Source organism: Lissotriton vulgaris, chromosome 7 (genome assembly GCF_964263255.1).
Source record: "Lissotriton vulgaris chromosome 7, aLisVul1.2, whole genome shotgun sequence".
NCBI lineage: Eukaryota > Metazoa > Chordata > Amphibia > Caudata > Salamandridae > Lissotriton > Lissotriton vulgaris.
This window is the reverse complement of record NC_141695.1, coordinates 1345105789-1345122299: the sequence shown is the minus strand read 5'-3', so window position 1 is coordinate 1345122299 and position 16511 is coordinate 1345105789. Positions and strand designations below refer to the sequence as shown.

The 16511-nt window shown below is 46.8% G+C and overlaps 1 protein-coding gene across 1 annotated transcript in view; it reads left to right on the top strand.

The window, feature by feature from the left end:
* The window catches only part of LOC147703657 (uncharacterized), a 742215-nt gene that overhangs the window by 10742 nt on the left and 714962 nt on the right, over positions 1-16511 (top strand). Inside the window, exon 3 of the mRNA XM_086929538.1 lies at positions 90-116. Within this exon, the coding sequence (XP_086785664.1) occupies positions 96-116 (21 nt within the window). The 5' untranslated portion in view covers positions 90-95. The remainder of the gene's footprint in view (positions 1-89; positions 117-16511) is intronic.

The window sequence follows — 16511 nt, the reverse complement described above, 5'->3', positions numbered from 1 at the left end:
TGCTCCAAGACCATAGAGTAGCCATATTAGCACATTGTTTTTCTAGCCATATTTTCAATACCTTCAGTGTATCCCTTGTTTTCTTTCAGGGGCAGATGGATACGCTATTCAGCCAAGTAAGTTGTTTTGCTTTTTACACGTGCAGTTTGTACTTTGTTTCTATTCATGTATAGCATGTCAAAATAAAACCTGTGCAGTGGTTACATTGGAAATTTTCACAGTTGTGTATTATTGTATATATGGAAGCAGAATGTAAGGAAGCAATCGAAGCAACATGTGACAAAACTTGTTAACCAACATTGTCCTGAATTGGATTTTTTGTAGATTCACATGCTTGAATCATCCCCTTCATTGAGCTGGGAGTTCTATGCTAATGCAAAAACGCAGACTGTTCAATAACCTAGTCATATAATTGAAAAAGAACCAAACTTCAACCAGTCAGAGACATTCACAATATCGCACCATGAGAGCCTACCATCCTTCAGATTTCTACTGCATGTCGTGTGTGAAGGGAGTCCTCACAGTTATACACATTTCCTCAGTCAGCTGAGCGATTTTTATTTCAACCTCAATAATTACCATTAGGGAAGAACTCGCAAATCTTACTGGGATTACCACCCTAATTCAAAAAATAAATGCTCGACACCTCTAGAAAATGGTCTCTTCAGACCTTCTGAGTCTTATGGCAGGCCTACAACTCTCGATTCCCTGAACCGTCATTGATACTTCAGGGGAAACAAGTGTTTTCGCCAACTTCACCTCCAGATGCGTGATCTTGGACACAACCAACCACCCCTAGATCACCGTCAGAAATAGCTTTCAGATTGATCACAACAGTTCGTTCACCGGCAGTGTCCTAAGTCAACTTGACAATGATTCTATTTTTTTGTATCTCTTTATGGGCATTTTGCGAGTTAGCGTACATACAATGAAAGGGTATGTGAAGGAACATCGACAGTACAGATAATCGATAATAAACAAAATATAGACATTTTACATAAATGTACGTCAGGATAATTTCTAGTGAGGCACGTGTCTATTGAGTTGATGTAATATATGGCAGATTCGTGAGGCCTGAGTTAAACCCTTAATGGGAAACCAGCAGTCTGTAGGTCTTGGGATGGAACCGCATGGTCCGCGCTAAAGTACCAGCTTGGTTGCATGCCAGAGATATTATATGCTTTAACAAATCATCTTAACATAACAGAGTTGCCTAGTCCTTTCCCTACTCCTTGCTGTGTTGACCTCCCCTCCGTAGCAACCCGACCACCCCTCATAGAGGCACCCCCCAACCACTCACATGAAAAAATAATTGCCAGCAGGAGACCTGGCTCACCCATCTCTACTCCAACCCTGTGTCCCCGGCTGTGGGGTCGTCTACCTCCGGATCTGTAATAAGCTGTAAGGCCCCCAGCATGGAATCCCAGTGTTTGGCATTAGGATATTTTCTAAGCCCTAGTGCGTCTTCTCTGTTTAGCGCTATACTTTCCGCTTGTGCCCATATCAGGAGAGACTATTTCCATGCATTGTGGTGGGGAGGGAGTCGGTATTTCCACCTGTGTGTGATTAATCGCTTAGCTGTGGTCAACCCCAGGTCCAGAAATCTGGAAGTCACTTTGTTTTTTCTTGGATCTGGGGAACAATCCCAATACTCATTCCTCCCAGGTGTGCAGCTCAGCTTGTTCTGTACATGGGGCCAAACAGGACATTACGTCCCACCAGTATTGTAGCAAAGCGTGACATGACAACAGCATATATATAGGATGTCGGCTCCCACTAGGCCGCATGGGGTTCAAGCTGCGAAGCGCAGCTGGAAGTACCTGTTTAAATTATCTGGGGAGAGTTACGCCCTATGGATGATGTAGTGTTGTATACGATGGAACCTAATGTTCAGTGGAATTTGAGTGGCGTCCGCCAAGAATTTATCTCATTCTGAGTCCACCCAGGGACTCCCTCTATCTGCTTCCCACTGGCCACGCAAGGAGGTGAGCGGATCCCTTGAATGCGCTAGTAGTGCCTCCGTTACCCAGTGTACCATATGACTACCCGTCCCCATCACATGCAGATATTGCACAACTAGGTGGTGCCGGGGTTTGGTGTCTAGGCATCCCCAGGCCCGTGTCTGCGAGGCTATCAGCGAGGTCTATAGCACGAACTGGCCCGGGACATTGTCCATACCTTAGAATAATCCCTTGTACGTCACCAACACTCCATCCTCAAATAAATCACCCAGCGTTTGTATCTCCGTCGCGTGCCATGGTACTAGCTCCGCCCGTCATAGCCACCCTGTCCCTCGACGAGCCAAGCAAGGGCAGCGCCGGCACAAAATAGGTCGTCAGTGCATGCAGTAAGGAGGGGTGAATGGGTACTAACAACCTTATTTTGACCACATCCTATTTTCTTTTAATCCTGGCCGGGTTATCCGGGAATAAAGGGCTATACCCAAGCTAGTTTTAATATCACTAACTGCACTAATTTCTTTGTTGATCCCATTATTATTTATATATGTTTGTATTGTCTTCCCCTCCCCTTTGCTCCACCCCAGGTGTTGGTCTGCGAGGGATGTTAGTCAGCAAGCCCGATGATGAGGACAGTTTCTTCACACTGAGCACATTCTCCATCCCTACCTCTCTTTTGTGTGGATAAAGATACAGATTGCGCCTATAACAGCAGTGGGCCAGAGCCAACGCCCTGGTTGTTGTGTGGGTGCAGTAGACACAGGGTGGGCCAGGTGGTGTATGTTGGCCAGCGTCCATGCCAGTATTAACCTCGCTGTGTCGTCCAGCAACAGACCAGCCAGCCACTTCAATACCCATTGTAATTGGACGGGTAGGTAATATAGCTCTAAGTTTGTGACGGCCAACCCACCCTGTTCCACCGGCGCGTATAGTTTTCCTAGCACCACCCTATGTTGCCCCCGTTCCAGATGAAGTCTCTGGTCTACTGTTCTAGTTCTTGAAACGTTTTCGCTCGGATATATACTGGTAAGTTGGCAAAGTGATATAACATCTTGGGCAATACCATCATTTTTAACAGCGCAATGCGACCCCTGACAGGCAGCGGGAGGGTCCGTCGGAACTTCATCTGGGATCTGACATATTTTATTGCTCTGGTAAGGTTGCCATCTAGAATGTCCTCAGCAGTGTGGTAGATGCAGATTTCTAAATACCGGGAAGGTCTTCGGTTGCCATTGTATGTGTGCTCTGTTGACCATAAGTCCCAGGTCCTGTGTGCGGGTGCTGAGTGGGTATAGGCAAGACTTCCTTCAATTCACCACAAGTCCTGACAGCCCAATGAACCACTGTAAGATATCTGCAACCATGCTTGGCACGTTGTGGACATCCCTCAGGTATAATAACAGGCCGTCTCCATACAGAGACGCAACATGTAAGCCATCTCCCAGGCGAATACCCCAGTGTCCTCCCCTGTTTCTTAGTTCTGCCGCCAGGGGTTCCATTGCTATTGAAAATAACAAGTGCGAGAGCGGGTAACCCTGCAGGTGTATAATGTGTATAATAGCTGCATGAGTTGCATAAACCGTTCCCCAAATCCATACTGGCGGAGGACCGATAATAAGTACCGCCACTCCAGTGAGTCAAAGGCTTTTTCCAGGTCAAGGACAAGGCAGCCCGATCGAGGCCAAACCTGGGGAGCGTGCTCTTGGAGTCGGAAGCATTGTCATATATTAAGAGAGGTGTTACGAGGTGGCACAAAGCTATTCTGATCAGGATGGACAAGTGAGGTGACCAAGGAAGCCCTTCTTGCCGCTATAATGCTGGCGAAGATTTTGTAATCCGTGTTTAGCATTTCCAACGGTCTATACAACCCTAATGCAGTTCTGTCTCCTTGTAATTTAAGCACCTCAGTCTCTCTAGCAGGGACGTGAGCTCTGTTTTTTTAGCCTTGAGCTGCGTTTGAATTGCTGAGGATTCCGCCACCTGGGTTTCTTTTTTTTTTTTTTTTTTTTTGAGGTTTACACCATATGTTTCAACTGAGGTAAACAAAAAGAAACATCTTCTTAATGCCAAATTAATAAATCCCTCCATATTGGAGTGAGTTCCCACTACTTATACATGCAAGTTAACATCGAATATATTCTATATATGTTATTCGTTGTTAAGCCTTTTTTTACACAAAATCTACAGACTAATACTAGTTATATACAAGTTATATACATATACATTTCCTATACACACTAATACAAGTTATATACAAATTATATACATATACATTTCCTATACCAATCATTCTTCTTCCTTCCATTTCGTTATTATCCCCCATATTTCCAAGCCTATTTTCCTCAGCCTTTTCCCTCTTCTGGAGTAGATCGCTTTTTCTAAATTGTATATACTCAACAGCCTGGCTAACCATTGTTGGAATGATGGAGCCATTTGGTCTAACCATGCAGTGGCAACGCACAGTCTGTACACTGCCATAGCCACAAAAATGAAATATTTCCCTGTCTCAACAACATTATTTCCATCTACACCTAGCAAGATAATCGCGGGTGTTAGGTTAACAGGTAGTTTTAGTGCCCTTTGTAGAAACATTTCTATCTCTTTGAGTACTGTAGCTAAACTCGGACATGTTGCAAACATATGGATGGCGTCTGCGACTGCGCTCGTGCATCTGGGGCAGTTTATACCAGTTGTCGCTCCCCACTGTGCCAGTTTAGCCGGGGTATAATATAGCCAATACATAGTCTTGTAATGCTGTGCTTGTAATGACGCAGAGCATAAAATATTCACCCCTAATTCTAGTGATGTATTAAAACACTCTTGTTCTATGCCCAGCTTCATTGACCAAGTTTCCCCCCATTTAGCCATATCATCTGGCCTTTGTTCGTTTAGCTCAAAATAGAATCTTTTAATTGTGCAATCTACTCCAGTCTCTATTATTTCTAATATGTTATTTTTTTCAAATCCACATGTACCCCCTCTTTTATTTTGTAAAAAACTCCTTACTTGTAAATATTTAAAGAAATGTTGTGTTGACAAATTAAATTTTTTCTGTATTGTTACAAATTGTTTCACCCCTTGTATCCCCATTACATCCCCTAATTTTCTTATCCCTTTCCCATACCATTCTGTAAAAACTGAATCAGAAAATATATCTCCCGAAAATAACATATTCTTATATAACCTCGTGTACCTATTAACCGCCACCTGGGTTTCTAAGCGACAATGATCCCTAACACAAACTTTTTAGTTCGTAGTATATACAAATAGCAATAAAATGTTAATTTTTTTTAGTATATCCTTTTGGACATCATATTTAATATAAGGTTTAACAGAAAAATACAAGTGGGAACATAAGTTGGATTCCAACACAGGACGGCCTCACCTCCCCTCCAAGCTCCGCTGGCGCCTGCACATCCAGGCATCACTAGCTGCTTGGCTGCAGGCCCACTTCATTACTCCCTGCCGTCTGCAGGGAATCGTTGCAACAGCGGCAGCCGAAGTGCACCTCACTTGAAATCAGGCTGCGTCGGAGTGGGCAAAGGCAGTGGGCACAGTCACCGCCACCAGACCCTCTCAATGAGCGGTTAAAATCCAGATTATGGGGAATGTGGAGCAGGGCGCTAGCAATTCGTGTCATCATCATGGCAAGCTTAGCCACGCCCCGTCAACCTGACAATGATAATAGCTATACATATGATGAACAAGGAGGGGAGCTTCCACTTTTTCCCCAGCTAGTGCTGGCGCAAAATGGGAAGACCATATATGTCTCGGTTAAAGATGACACTGCACCAACTCTGTCAGACCCCCCCCCGCAAAAAAGATTCAACATCAGTATACCAGCCAAAGAAACTGATTGCTTTTAATGATTTTAATGAGCCAACTAGAAAGTCTGTCCAAGCAACCCCCTCAATAGACCACATATGGTCAGAGGACTAAAAACCATGATAAATCCAGCTACAGTCGAAACTGTTCTTCCAAGGTTGGATCCAAAAGTACAAAGCCCCTGACGAGCCTTTTTATACCTTATTGGATACCCACAACAAATTCAGTAATAATGCAGGTGGTTCAAAGAATATCACGCATACCAATGACACACTGTTCCACTATCCCAGACCGATAAGGGAGAAGATTAGAAAAACATTGAAACTAGGTTATTTGCGATGGCAGCTGCTACTATAAGAGCATCTAGGAGCAGATGTAGGTAAAAAGATATTTGCAAGTTCTTAATAGCGATTTTTGCCAAATAGCTATTAAAAACTTGCAAACCTCTATGTATAAAAAATAGTTTGCGATTTGGTAATAATCACAAACTCCATTCCGAATCTGTATTACCAATTTGGAATCAGCGAAATCGCAATTCTTAAAAAATCGCAAATTTGCGAATCTGCCATTCAGGTGCACCCTGATGACATCACACACAGGAAGTGGCCACACCCATGCTGTTTCACTGTGCCTGAGGCTGTGGGAGAGGCAGAGAGCAGGAGCACACACCCAGGAGCTGCATAGGAGTTACCAGGCAGACACCAAACCCCAGGATTGACACATAGGAGAAGGGAATAGAGCTTGCAGAGAGGAATAGGATGCATACATTTAGCGAGAAGGAGTTGGAGGTTTTAATTGAAGAGGTGGTAAAGACTCATGACCAGTTGTTTGGGAAGAAATCTCTGCATGTTCCAGAATCCCTAAAAAGAAAGATCTGGCTAGAAATACAAGGCAAAATTAATGCTGTTGGTGTCACCCAGCTCTCCATTGATGAGCTGAAGAAGGGCTGGTATGACCTCTGCTCCTGTGCGAAGGAGAGAGTGGCTGACAGGCTAAAACAGGCAAAGAAGACAGGTGACGGACCATCCACTGCGCCTGCAACCACAGCCCTGGATGAATTGGTGGAGTCCACCCTGAGATCATCAGTGGCGTAGGAGACATGGACAGCTCAGCCAGAGGCAACAACAGACAAGGTAAGATGCATGCACAGCATGGTCTGACCCCCCCCCCCCTAATCCCCCAGGAACAAGTATAAATTCCACTCCAGTCCATATTTTGCAAACACCCAGCAATGCATCATGGGAGATGTAGTCCCAAAACTCCTATAGCATGCCAGTGAGTGAACTAAACACAAGTGCAGGGGCCCCACATCAGTCAATAAGCAAGCGGGGGACTGTTAGTGTGAATAGCAACTCATGTAATTTAATTTAACACAAATGCTGCAAGGCTAGTCAGTAAATTGACATTCTGTATCCACAGGCGAACCTGCGCCCCAGACTGCAGAGAGGGAGACAGAAGAGGCACCTAGGGAACACCATATTCATGATGAAGACCCTGTCACCCGCAGAAGTCACACCACCACCACCCAGATCCAGGAGGTACAGAGTGGGTAGCCTGCAGGAGATGGAGGGGTCAGAGGAGGAAAGCACGGGAGCCCCACAGACCATGCAGGAAGAGGCAGCACAGTCTCCTGAGACACAGTCACCCATGCAGCATAGCCACACCAGTGGTCCCCAACGCAGAACAAGGGCACACAGTCCAGATGCACAGGGTGATGGATCCAGTGTCTTTGCAGGTCTTGAGGGCACTATGGTGAAGGTGCAGCGGCAGCAAGGGAAGACAATGCGATGAATGCAACGTCAGATGGTATCCATGAACAAGAACCTAAGGGACATTAAGGAGGGCATCAATGGTCTGAACAACACTGTTTCAGAGGGCATGCAGGACATGGCTGAGGCAGCAAGGCTGTTGTGCAGCAAAATGGATTGAACTTGGGGCAAGGCGCAGGGAAAAACAGTACATGGAGGGCTACACAAAGGCAGTGAACGGCCTATGCAATGCCACCTCTGTCCTCAGCAGACACACAGTGGCCATGCAGTTGGAAATGGCCCACTGCAGACAGGATGTCGCTAGGCGGTTGGTGAATGTCACCACTGCGGTAGAACTGCTCCAGACAGCCAACATCGCTGCCACAGAGTTTGTGGATGGTGGTGACCGTGAGGTGGTCACCAGCCGCAGCAGCATTACACCACCCGTTGCTGAGCCCAGGCGGTGTAGTGCAAGGCAAGAGCCAGCAGCAGGACATTCCTCTAGGGAGGGCAGGGTGGAAACTGAGCGGGGCACTGCTGTGTGTGGCCGCAGGAAATGAGTACATGCTGCTGCTGACATTTGCAGATGGGTGAGGTAACCCATGTAACCCACTGATAGGGGATGACAGTGGCATGCAGTGTATTAATGCCATGCTGGGCTACTGAAGGCACTCGGAGGCCAATATGGTGAGGCAGTGTGCATTCCTATTGCCTGATGTAAGGTCAATAAAACACTGTTTCACAATTGTAATTAATCGCTTTGTATCATTGCTGACTCAGAAACAGTTGTGTGTGATCTCAGCACGTCTGTGTCTCCCATCTGCCGCTCCTACAACACCTGCTGCGCGGTGCAGTGGCCGTGAATATTCCTCATCATCTGAGTCAGAATCAGTGATTTCAACTGGGGTTCCCTTCTTTGTGGCCAGGTTGTGTAGCATGGCACAGGTCGCAATGATCTTGCAGCATATCTCGGGGCGGTACTGCCGTGCAACTCCATTCTTGTGGAGGCAGAGGAACCTGCTCTTCAGGAGTCCAAAAGTCCGCTCCACCACATTCCGCGCGGACTTACGGGCAGCATTGTATCTCCTCTCACTTGGGGTTAATGGGTTGAGGAATGGGGTGAGTATGAATGCAAGCACCGCATAGGCACTGTCGCCTAAGTGGGAAAGGATAGAAAATCAATCACAGGCATCAACAGGTACAACCAATGTATATATCAGGGTGTGTCACATGCATTTACGTAGCAGGTATCCTTCTCCAAATTCACTCCCAGCCAGACGTGTATAGATTCCACTGTGCCTGAAGATATAGGAGTCATGCATGCTCCCTGGGAATTTCGCTACTATATCTGTTATGATGTGATTCGCGTCACAAATGACCTTTACGGTGATTTCCTGTCCCGATATATGTACTCAGTAGCAGAAGGGGGGCAGACTGCGATAAGTGTCCCATTGATGCACCCTATGACATGTGGGAACTGGGCCCTCTGATAAAAATCCATCTGGCCTTATGCAGTTCCATTTGCGTTGTGGGAAACTGGATATAATGATGCATTCTTTGAAGCATGGAATCCAGGAAGGTGTTGAAGAAGCGTGACAGGCAACTTTGTGAGACACCTCCAGCATCCACTATCACCCCCTAGTAACTACCTGATGCAAGTAGGTGCAGGGAACAAAGGACCTGCACATTTGGTGGAATTGCGTGCGCCCTGCGTGTCTGCTGCTCCAGGAAGGGGTGCAGGTCACGTATGAGGTCTAGGATGGTAGTGGGGTGAAGCCTGTGCCTCTCATGTATTTCTTCTTCTGTGAGTTCAAAAAGGGTGATGCGCACTCTGTATATGCGTTCCTGTTGCCTCCTCATCCTCTGTGCTGCAGCTTGTATCGGCATCCGCCTTGCATGACATAGAGGGCCGCCATTGTGTTGAGACTGATGCATTCTGGGGCTGTTCATATGCAGTGCACATGGTTACCACATTATTTTTTCTGATTTCGCAGTTTGCGAGGCTTTAATTTTGAGTCTGTGGGTCAAATTATTTAAATAAGAAATCGCTAACTGGTTTCCCTTTTTTTGCGATTCCTTATTTTGTGCTTGCCTTTTTCCCTCTCTACATTTCACATGGGTCTTTTGCGATCGTAAATGTTGAAATTCTGCGAATTTCAGCGTTTGCGATCGCAATTTATCTTCATACATCTGGCCCTAATGCCTTATCAATTTTAGCTCACTACGACTGACAAATGTGGCCTGATATTGCCCCTCATTTAGACATGATAGAGGCTAAAATATCTGAGGCAAAAGCTATCTTGCATGAAGGTGAAAGTACTTCCTCAGAGGCTGTTGATTCCTTAATTAACTTAGCCACAACCAGCTTAACCTCTTCAGCGCTAATGACAAGGGTAACTCGTCATGGAGTTTCCATTGATTTCAATGGAAATCTCATTATGTAGCCTCAGAGTCCTTAGCAGCCAAGTGGTTAAGACAGTTAGGTAGTGCAGCAGTGTTAAGGAGGCAAGTGGGGTTAAAAGCAACTTCAATCAGCCTTAAAGTGCAGAGTTGAGATTTAATTGTCCCTTACTACAACAATTCACTGTTTGACAAGCAGGTTGATGATGCACTACTAGCAATTAAAACTGACACTGACACACCAGTTTCTCTAGGGCTCATTAAAACAACAAGGAACACAGTCATTTCGAGGGGCAAGAGGAAAAAGCCAGTTCACTGTTAGAGGTGATATAGGTGGCAACCCTATCAGATACATTAGCAAGCATACTGCCGACCATATAATCCACAGTATAGACCACAAACGCCAAAAAGATAGGTTTTCCCTCATTGACCATAGCTGCACAGAACTTTGGGCATATTATTTTTAACAGGATGTACCCCCTGGGGCCATTTACCCGCAACCTTCCTGGGCTACTGGACTGCTTGCCATCGGTCCCCCCCGCCGCCGCTGCTTATCGTCATCCTAGAGTGCGGCCGCCAAGGGGGGGGGCTACATCCCCCAGGTGCCCCTGCGGCCGGACGCCGCACACGCTGGTATCGTGCCAGGCGGTGCTTAAAAGTGCATCTCACTTCCCGCGTCGCGGGACGCGCGCGGGTGTGCGCCGGGCTAAGCCCGGGCAAAGGGCGGGCCCTCTGTGGCCCTCGGAGGCCGGAAAAGGCTGGGCTGGGCGATAAAACGACAGGTGAGACCGTAACCGTTATCCCGAATATAGTGACCACTGGGCACATACGTCCTAAAGAGAGATGGCCCTCAAATCAAAGAGGGGAAGAAAGACTGAACCGACGATATCAGGTGGCAGCATAGAAAGTTTCTTTACAAGAACTGCTGCGGTGGTGGGGAGGGAGATAGAACTCACTGAGAAACGGCTATCTCTGGAACTCAGAGGTGCAAAAAGGTCGTCGTTAGGTGCTATAAGAGAAGCGCGTACACCAGAGCATGCTGATGGCCTAAGACTTACTGTAGTTAACTCGATATCCTCAGGAAATGATCCAAACAAAACTATATCCACTATTGATGATTATTCGTCAACCTGTATTAGTGTCTCCCCTGAGGAATTCCATCCAATTATATTAAATAGTAAAACCATGCCAAAGGATAGCAGACCTGTATGCTCTTAGCAAGCAGGAAAAAGGAAAAGGGGAGGGAAGCGTCAAGTAGGCAGGAAAACAAAAATTCCAAAAACTACTAATAAATTGGTGAAATCACTCTTGAGTAAAGTAACACCATCTAGCCCTTTCAGGCAAAACCCGCCCCTAGCACTATCTACACCCTCCCCAGCGAATGATTATCAACCTCTAGACAAAGTCGACAGAGATGGGGTTTGTACCATAGCACATATGGAGCACCTATTAAAATCATTTACACTCCCACTCATTGAGAGGTTGAAGGTCCTAACTGATAAGGTGGACAATCTCTATAAGGTAGATGCTAATATTAGAAATGGGCCGGGGAACCCAGTATCCATTAAGCAAAACAGGAGACATGCTAATGAGCAAAGTAAGCAGGGTAAATCTACCATCCCAACTCCATGTTTGAAACCACCCAGCATAGCTGAGGGGATACAACCGATCACAACAAAGAGTGACTCAGGGAATAACGTAGGGAATGAAACTGGTAGAGAAAAGAACACTAAAGTTAATGAGCAGAGGAATCCCGGGGTAAATTCATCTTCAGTACAGGATGAGGGTGTAAGATGTGTAGTTGAAACATCAACCACCCCGGCCAAGCTCCAAACCCTTAACCTACCACCACAATCTGCACCGCTGGTCGTAGTACTAGGGAATGTACCTCCCCTTAAGAAGGGAGCCAGTGAAGATTACAATCAGCTGAGAAATAAGGTTATCCAGTATTAGGGTATCTTTCATAAATTCACATGCCTGAATCATTCCCCGTCGTCGAGGCGGGAGTCCCACGGTAAAAATATATACAATAGCAGTGCCTAAAAATTTCTTGTAGTAGGCTGGAAAAGCCCAAAGGCCTAACTAGGCCTAAAAACTTAGCAACCTATCTACATCATTATGTAAAAAGACCTGAAATAGTAGCCTCAGCCAATCAGCTGTCCTCACCCTCTAGAACCTTCCCAGCTCAGGCAGTTCTCCTCAGATTTTCGCCGCACTTCGTGCGTAAGGGAGTCTCCCTGAGTGCCTACTCAGTTTTTGATCTTTTTTCCTCAAAATGTCTGAAAAGAAGGCTCTTTTCAAAGCTTGTGGAACCTGCTACAAGAAGAGGGTCCATGTGGATGACCAGCACTCTGACTGTATTTATTGTCTGCACCCTTCACATATTGTTAAGGACTGTAGGATTTGCCGTACCTTCCCTCAGAAAACTATCAGGGATAGGGAGGCAAGGGTTCTTTTGTGGTTGAAGTCTTCTTCCACTGATGATGAGGACAAGGCCTCTACCTCCAGCAAGAGAGCTAGATCTAAAGAAAGTTCTTCTCCTGAGAGAAAGAAGAAACTTAAAACCTCTCAGAGAACTTCAGAACCCTCAAAGAGTGCATCGGCTTCTTCAGGTTTAACAACTGTGAGTACAACCCAGGCTAAGACTGCTTCTCTGGTGTCTGTAGCTACTACTACCTTGACTTCTGCCTCTACTTCTACGGTTACCACTTCGGCTATTACCTCACCTTTGATGTCTGTTAAACCATCGCTGACTAAAAGCAAGTTGCCATCGTCGACGTCTCCATCGACGACGGCTCCGTCGACTAAAACGTCTGGTCCGTCGGCGACAATTCTGTCGATGAAGCCGACATCATCGTCGACGAAGATACTTTCAACTTTGTCGTCGACGAAGGCCTCGTCGACAAAGGACTCGACGTTGAAGTCACCATCGACGGCCTGGTCGTCAAAAGACTCGTCTACGAAGACATCACGACGGCCTCGTCGGCGAAGGGCTCGTCGACGAAGGACTTGTCGACGAAGACACCATCGACGGACCCGTCGACGAAGAGCTCGTCGACGAAGACACCATCGACGGTCCCGAAGACGAGGGACTTGTCGACGAAGGCATCATCAGCGGTCCCGATGACGAGGGACTCGTCGACGAAGACACTATCAACGGTCCCGACGACGAAAGGTTCGACGACGAAGACACCATTGACGACCCCGTCGACGACAAAGTCCTTGTCATTGACAGTCCCGTCGACGGAAATCCCTGTAACAGTGGCTTCCGCAGGGACATCTGCTCATCTATTGCACAGTTCACCTCCGACAAAGATACAATACACTCATTTTCAAATGAAAAAGTATCAAAGGCAAGATTATTCTCACATTTCTCCACTCTTACCATTGCACATTTTGGAGACATATGTGGAGGAGGAGTCAGATGAAGGGGAAGAGGATGATGGTCCTTTTGGGATTGCCCGTCCCCCTTCTCAATTAAATATTAAATATCAGGAGGATGATTTAGATGAGGTCCATGGTCATTATACGCATGGCGTTTATTCCACGCCATATCAGTCACCTCATACTAGACCTGCTCGGTCTGAGGACACTAGTCATTTGCCAACTTCCTTAATACAGGATTTGCAGGCTATGTTGGCGGATTATCGCCAGAGATTTCCACCAACCCCGGTTGCACCCGCTGGAGCGCCTATTCCAGTTGACGTGCCAAGACCTCCTTCACCACGACCTTCATTGTCGCCAAGACAGGATACTGGTCCAGCACCTCAAAATGATACGGATACTTCTTCTAATGATGACGAAGAAAGCAGGGAAGAAGGCGAGTTGGCTCAGGGCTACCACCTTCAGGCCTGAGGTCCAAACCAAAATCTTGGACATGGCATTCGATGGAGATTCACTTTTTGGGAAGCACATCAATGACGCTTTGCTGGCTATAAAAACTGATACAGACACAGCTAAATCACTTGGTACCCTGCAATACAAGAGGGGATCCTTTAGAGGAGCAAGAGGCCGTGGTTACTCCTCCAGAGGCAATTATTCCAACCAACAAAATCATCAGTATCAATCTAACTACAACAAGCCTTACTATCAATCCTCTTACAGGCAACCTGCCTCTGGTTCTTTCTCTCGGCAAGGAGGGAAACGACGCTCAAGTAATCAAGGGCGAGATTCCAACAAGCGCCAATGAGCTTTGCCGGATGTCAGCCACTCACTTTTCCCTTCCCATGGGCGCCAAAATCTCCGCCTTTTACCACCAATGGCGGAAGATAACTTCAGATCAGTGGGTCCTGTATCTTGTCAAGAATGGACACACTCTGGAGTTTTTGCAGAAACCTCCAACAACGCCGCCCAGGGGTCCCCCTCCCCCTCGTCTTCACTTACTCTTCAAAGAAGCCTTAAAGATGAAACACAAGAATGCGATAGAACGAGTCCCTCCTTCTCAGAAAGGGAAAGGATTTTATTCTCGCTTCTTCCTCGTAGAAAAAAATTCAGAAGAGTGGCGTCCAATATTGGATTTGCGCATACTCAACAAATATCTAAAGAAACAGAGTTTTCGCATGGTAACGTTGAAGGACATTCTGAATTGTCTCAACGAAGGGGACTTCATGGCTTCTCTGGACCTACAAGACGCCTACTTCCACATCCCTATTCACCCGAAACACCGCAAATACCTAAAGTTTCTAGTGGCTGGCGTCCACTTTCAGTTCAAAGTGCTCCCATTCGGCTTAAAATCGGCCCCCAGAATCTTTACCAAATGTCTGGCTCCGGTGGCAGCAATGGTCCCAGGGAATGCAAGGTTTCCCATACCTCGACGACTGGCTGTTAAAAGGTCCAACCAGAAACTCAACAATGGAAGCGGTCAGGAGTACGCTTTCTCTCTTCTCGAATCTAGGACTGACCCTCAATTCGAAAAAATCTCAGCTGCAACCTCGTCAAGAATTGACCTTTCTGGGAGCAGTCTTGAACACATGCCAGTGCAAGGCATACCTGACACAAGAGCGGCAAAACAAGCTGTTAAAACTAGCAAAACAAATATTTGCAAGAAGGTCACTTTCAGTTCGGATATTCGCTTCCCTTCTAGGGATGTGCTCATCTGCGATCAGCCTCATTCCATTGGCGAGACTCAGAATGAGACCGTTGCAAGAAGAGCTGCTTCGTCGGTGGAAGCAAGTCGACGGATCATTCGACGACCGCATCAAAGTGACTGCCAAAATGAAACATGCTCTTCTTTGGTGGTCGAAGGCGCACAATTTGACGCCGGGCCTCACCTTTCTCCAAGAAATTCCAGAGTTCACCCTGACTACGGACGCATCCATGGAAGGTTGGGGAGGTCACCTTCAGGACCTTCAGATCCAGGGAAGATGGTCTCGCCAGTACCAACAGAAGCACATCAACAGCTTGGAGCTGAGGGCCATTTTTCTCTCCCTATAAGCCTATAAGCCTTCCTGCCAAGGATTGTGAATTCGTCCGTGCTGGTGCGTACGGACAATACCACCAGCATGTTCTACATAAACAAACAGGCAGGAACGAAATCTCTCACCCTGTCGCTGGAAGCTCAGGAGATGTGGGAATGGGCCCTGCGCCACGGCATATCCCTCAGAGCAGAGCATGTACAAGGCGTCCGGAACTCTCTAGCAGACAGCCTCAGCAGAACGTTCACAGGCTGTCAGGAATGGGAGCTCGAACAACATCAAGTAGAGATGATCTTTCGGCTATGGGGGACGCCGACGCTGGATTTGTTCGCCACACAACAGAACAGCAAATGCCTGTTTTATGCCAGCAGGTTCCCACAACGGGGGTCAAGAGGAAATTCCCTCCTGATGAGATGGACCGGAATGTTTGCGTACGCCTATCCTCCGATTCCGCTCATTCGGAAAGTACTGCAAAAGATGAAGAGGGAACACTGCACTCTCATCCTCATTGCTCCCCGTTGGCCAAGGCAATTTTGGTTTCAGGAGCTCCTTCTGCTCTCTTAACAACCTCCGTTTCGTCTCAAACCGGCAGTGTCGATGTTGACAAGGGAGGGAGGTCAAATCCATCATCCGGATCCTCAATCGCTGCACTTGCACGCTTGGCTCCTGACTTCCTAGAGTTCAAGGACCTAAACATCTCCTCGGTCTGCAGGGCAATCTTGTCGCAAGCACGTGCGCAAAGTACCATCAAAACATATCGTTTTAAGTGGAAGAGATTCTGCTCATGGTGTGGAGACAATGATGTTCATCCACTTCAGGCTCCTCCTGAACCCATCCTTCCATACCTACTGTCGTTGGCTAAGGCTGGTCTAGCCTTTTCTTCCATTAAGGTGCATCTGGCAGAGATATCCAGATTCAGGAAGAGTTCCAACAAACCATCCTTATGTTCATCCTCTTTGATCAAACAATTCCTTAAGGGACTATTCCGAGCTTTTCCACCAGTTCGTCCTCCTCCTCCTGAGTGGGATCTTAATATTGTTCTTTCTCAGCTTCTAAAAAGGCCTTTTGAACCGATTCATAAAACGGAACTAAAGTTTCTTACTTGGAAAGTGGCAATCTTTCTAGCTCTTACTTCAGCTCGCAGAGTTAGTGAAATACAGGCCTTC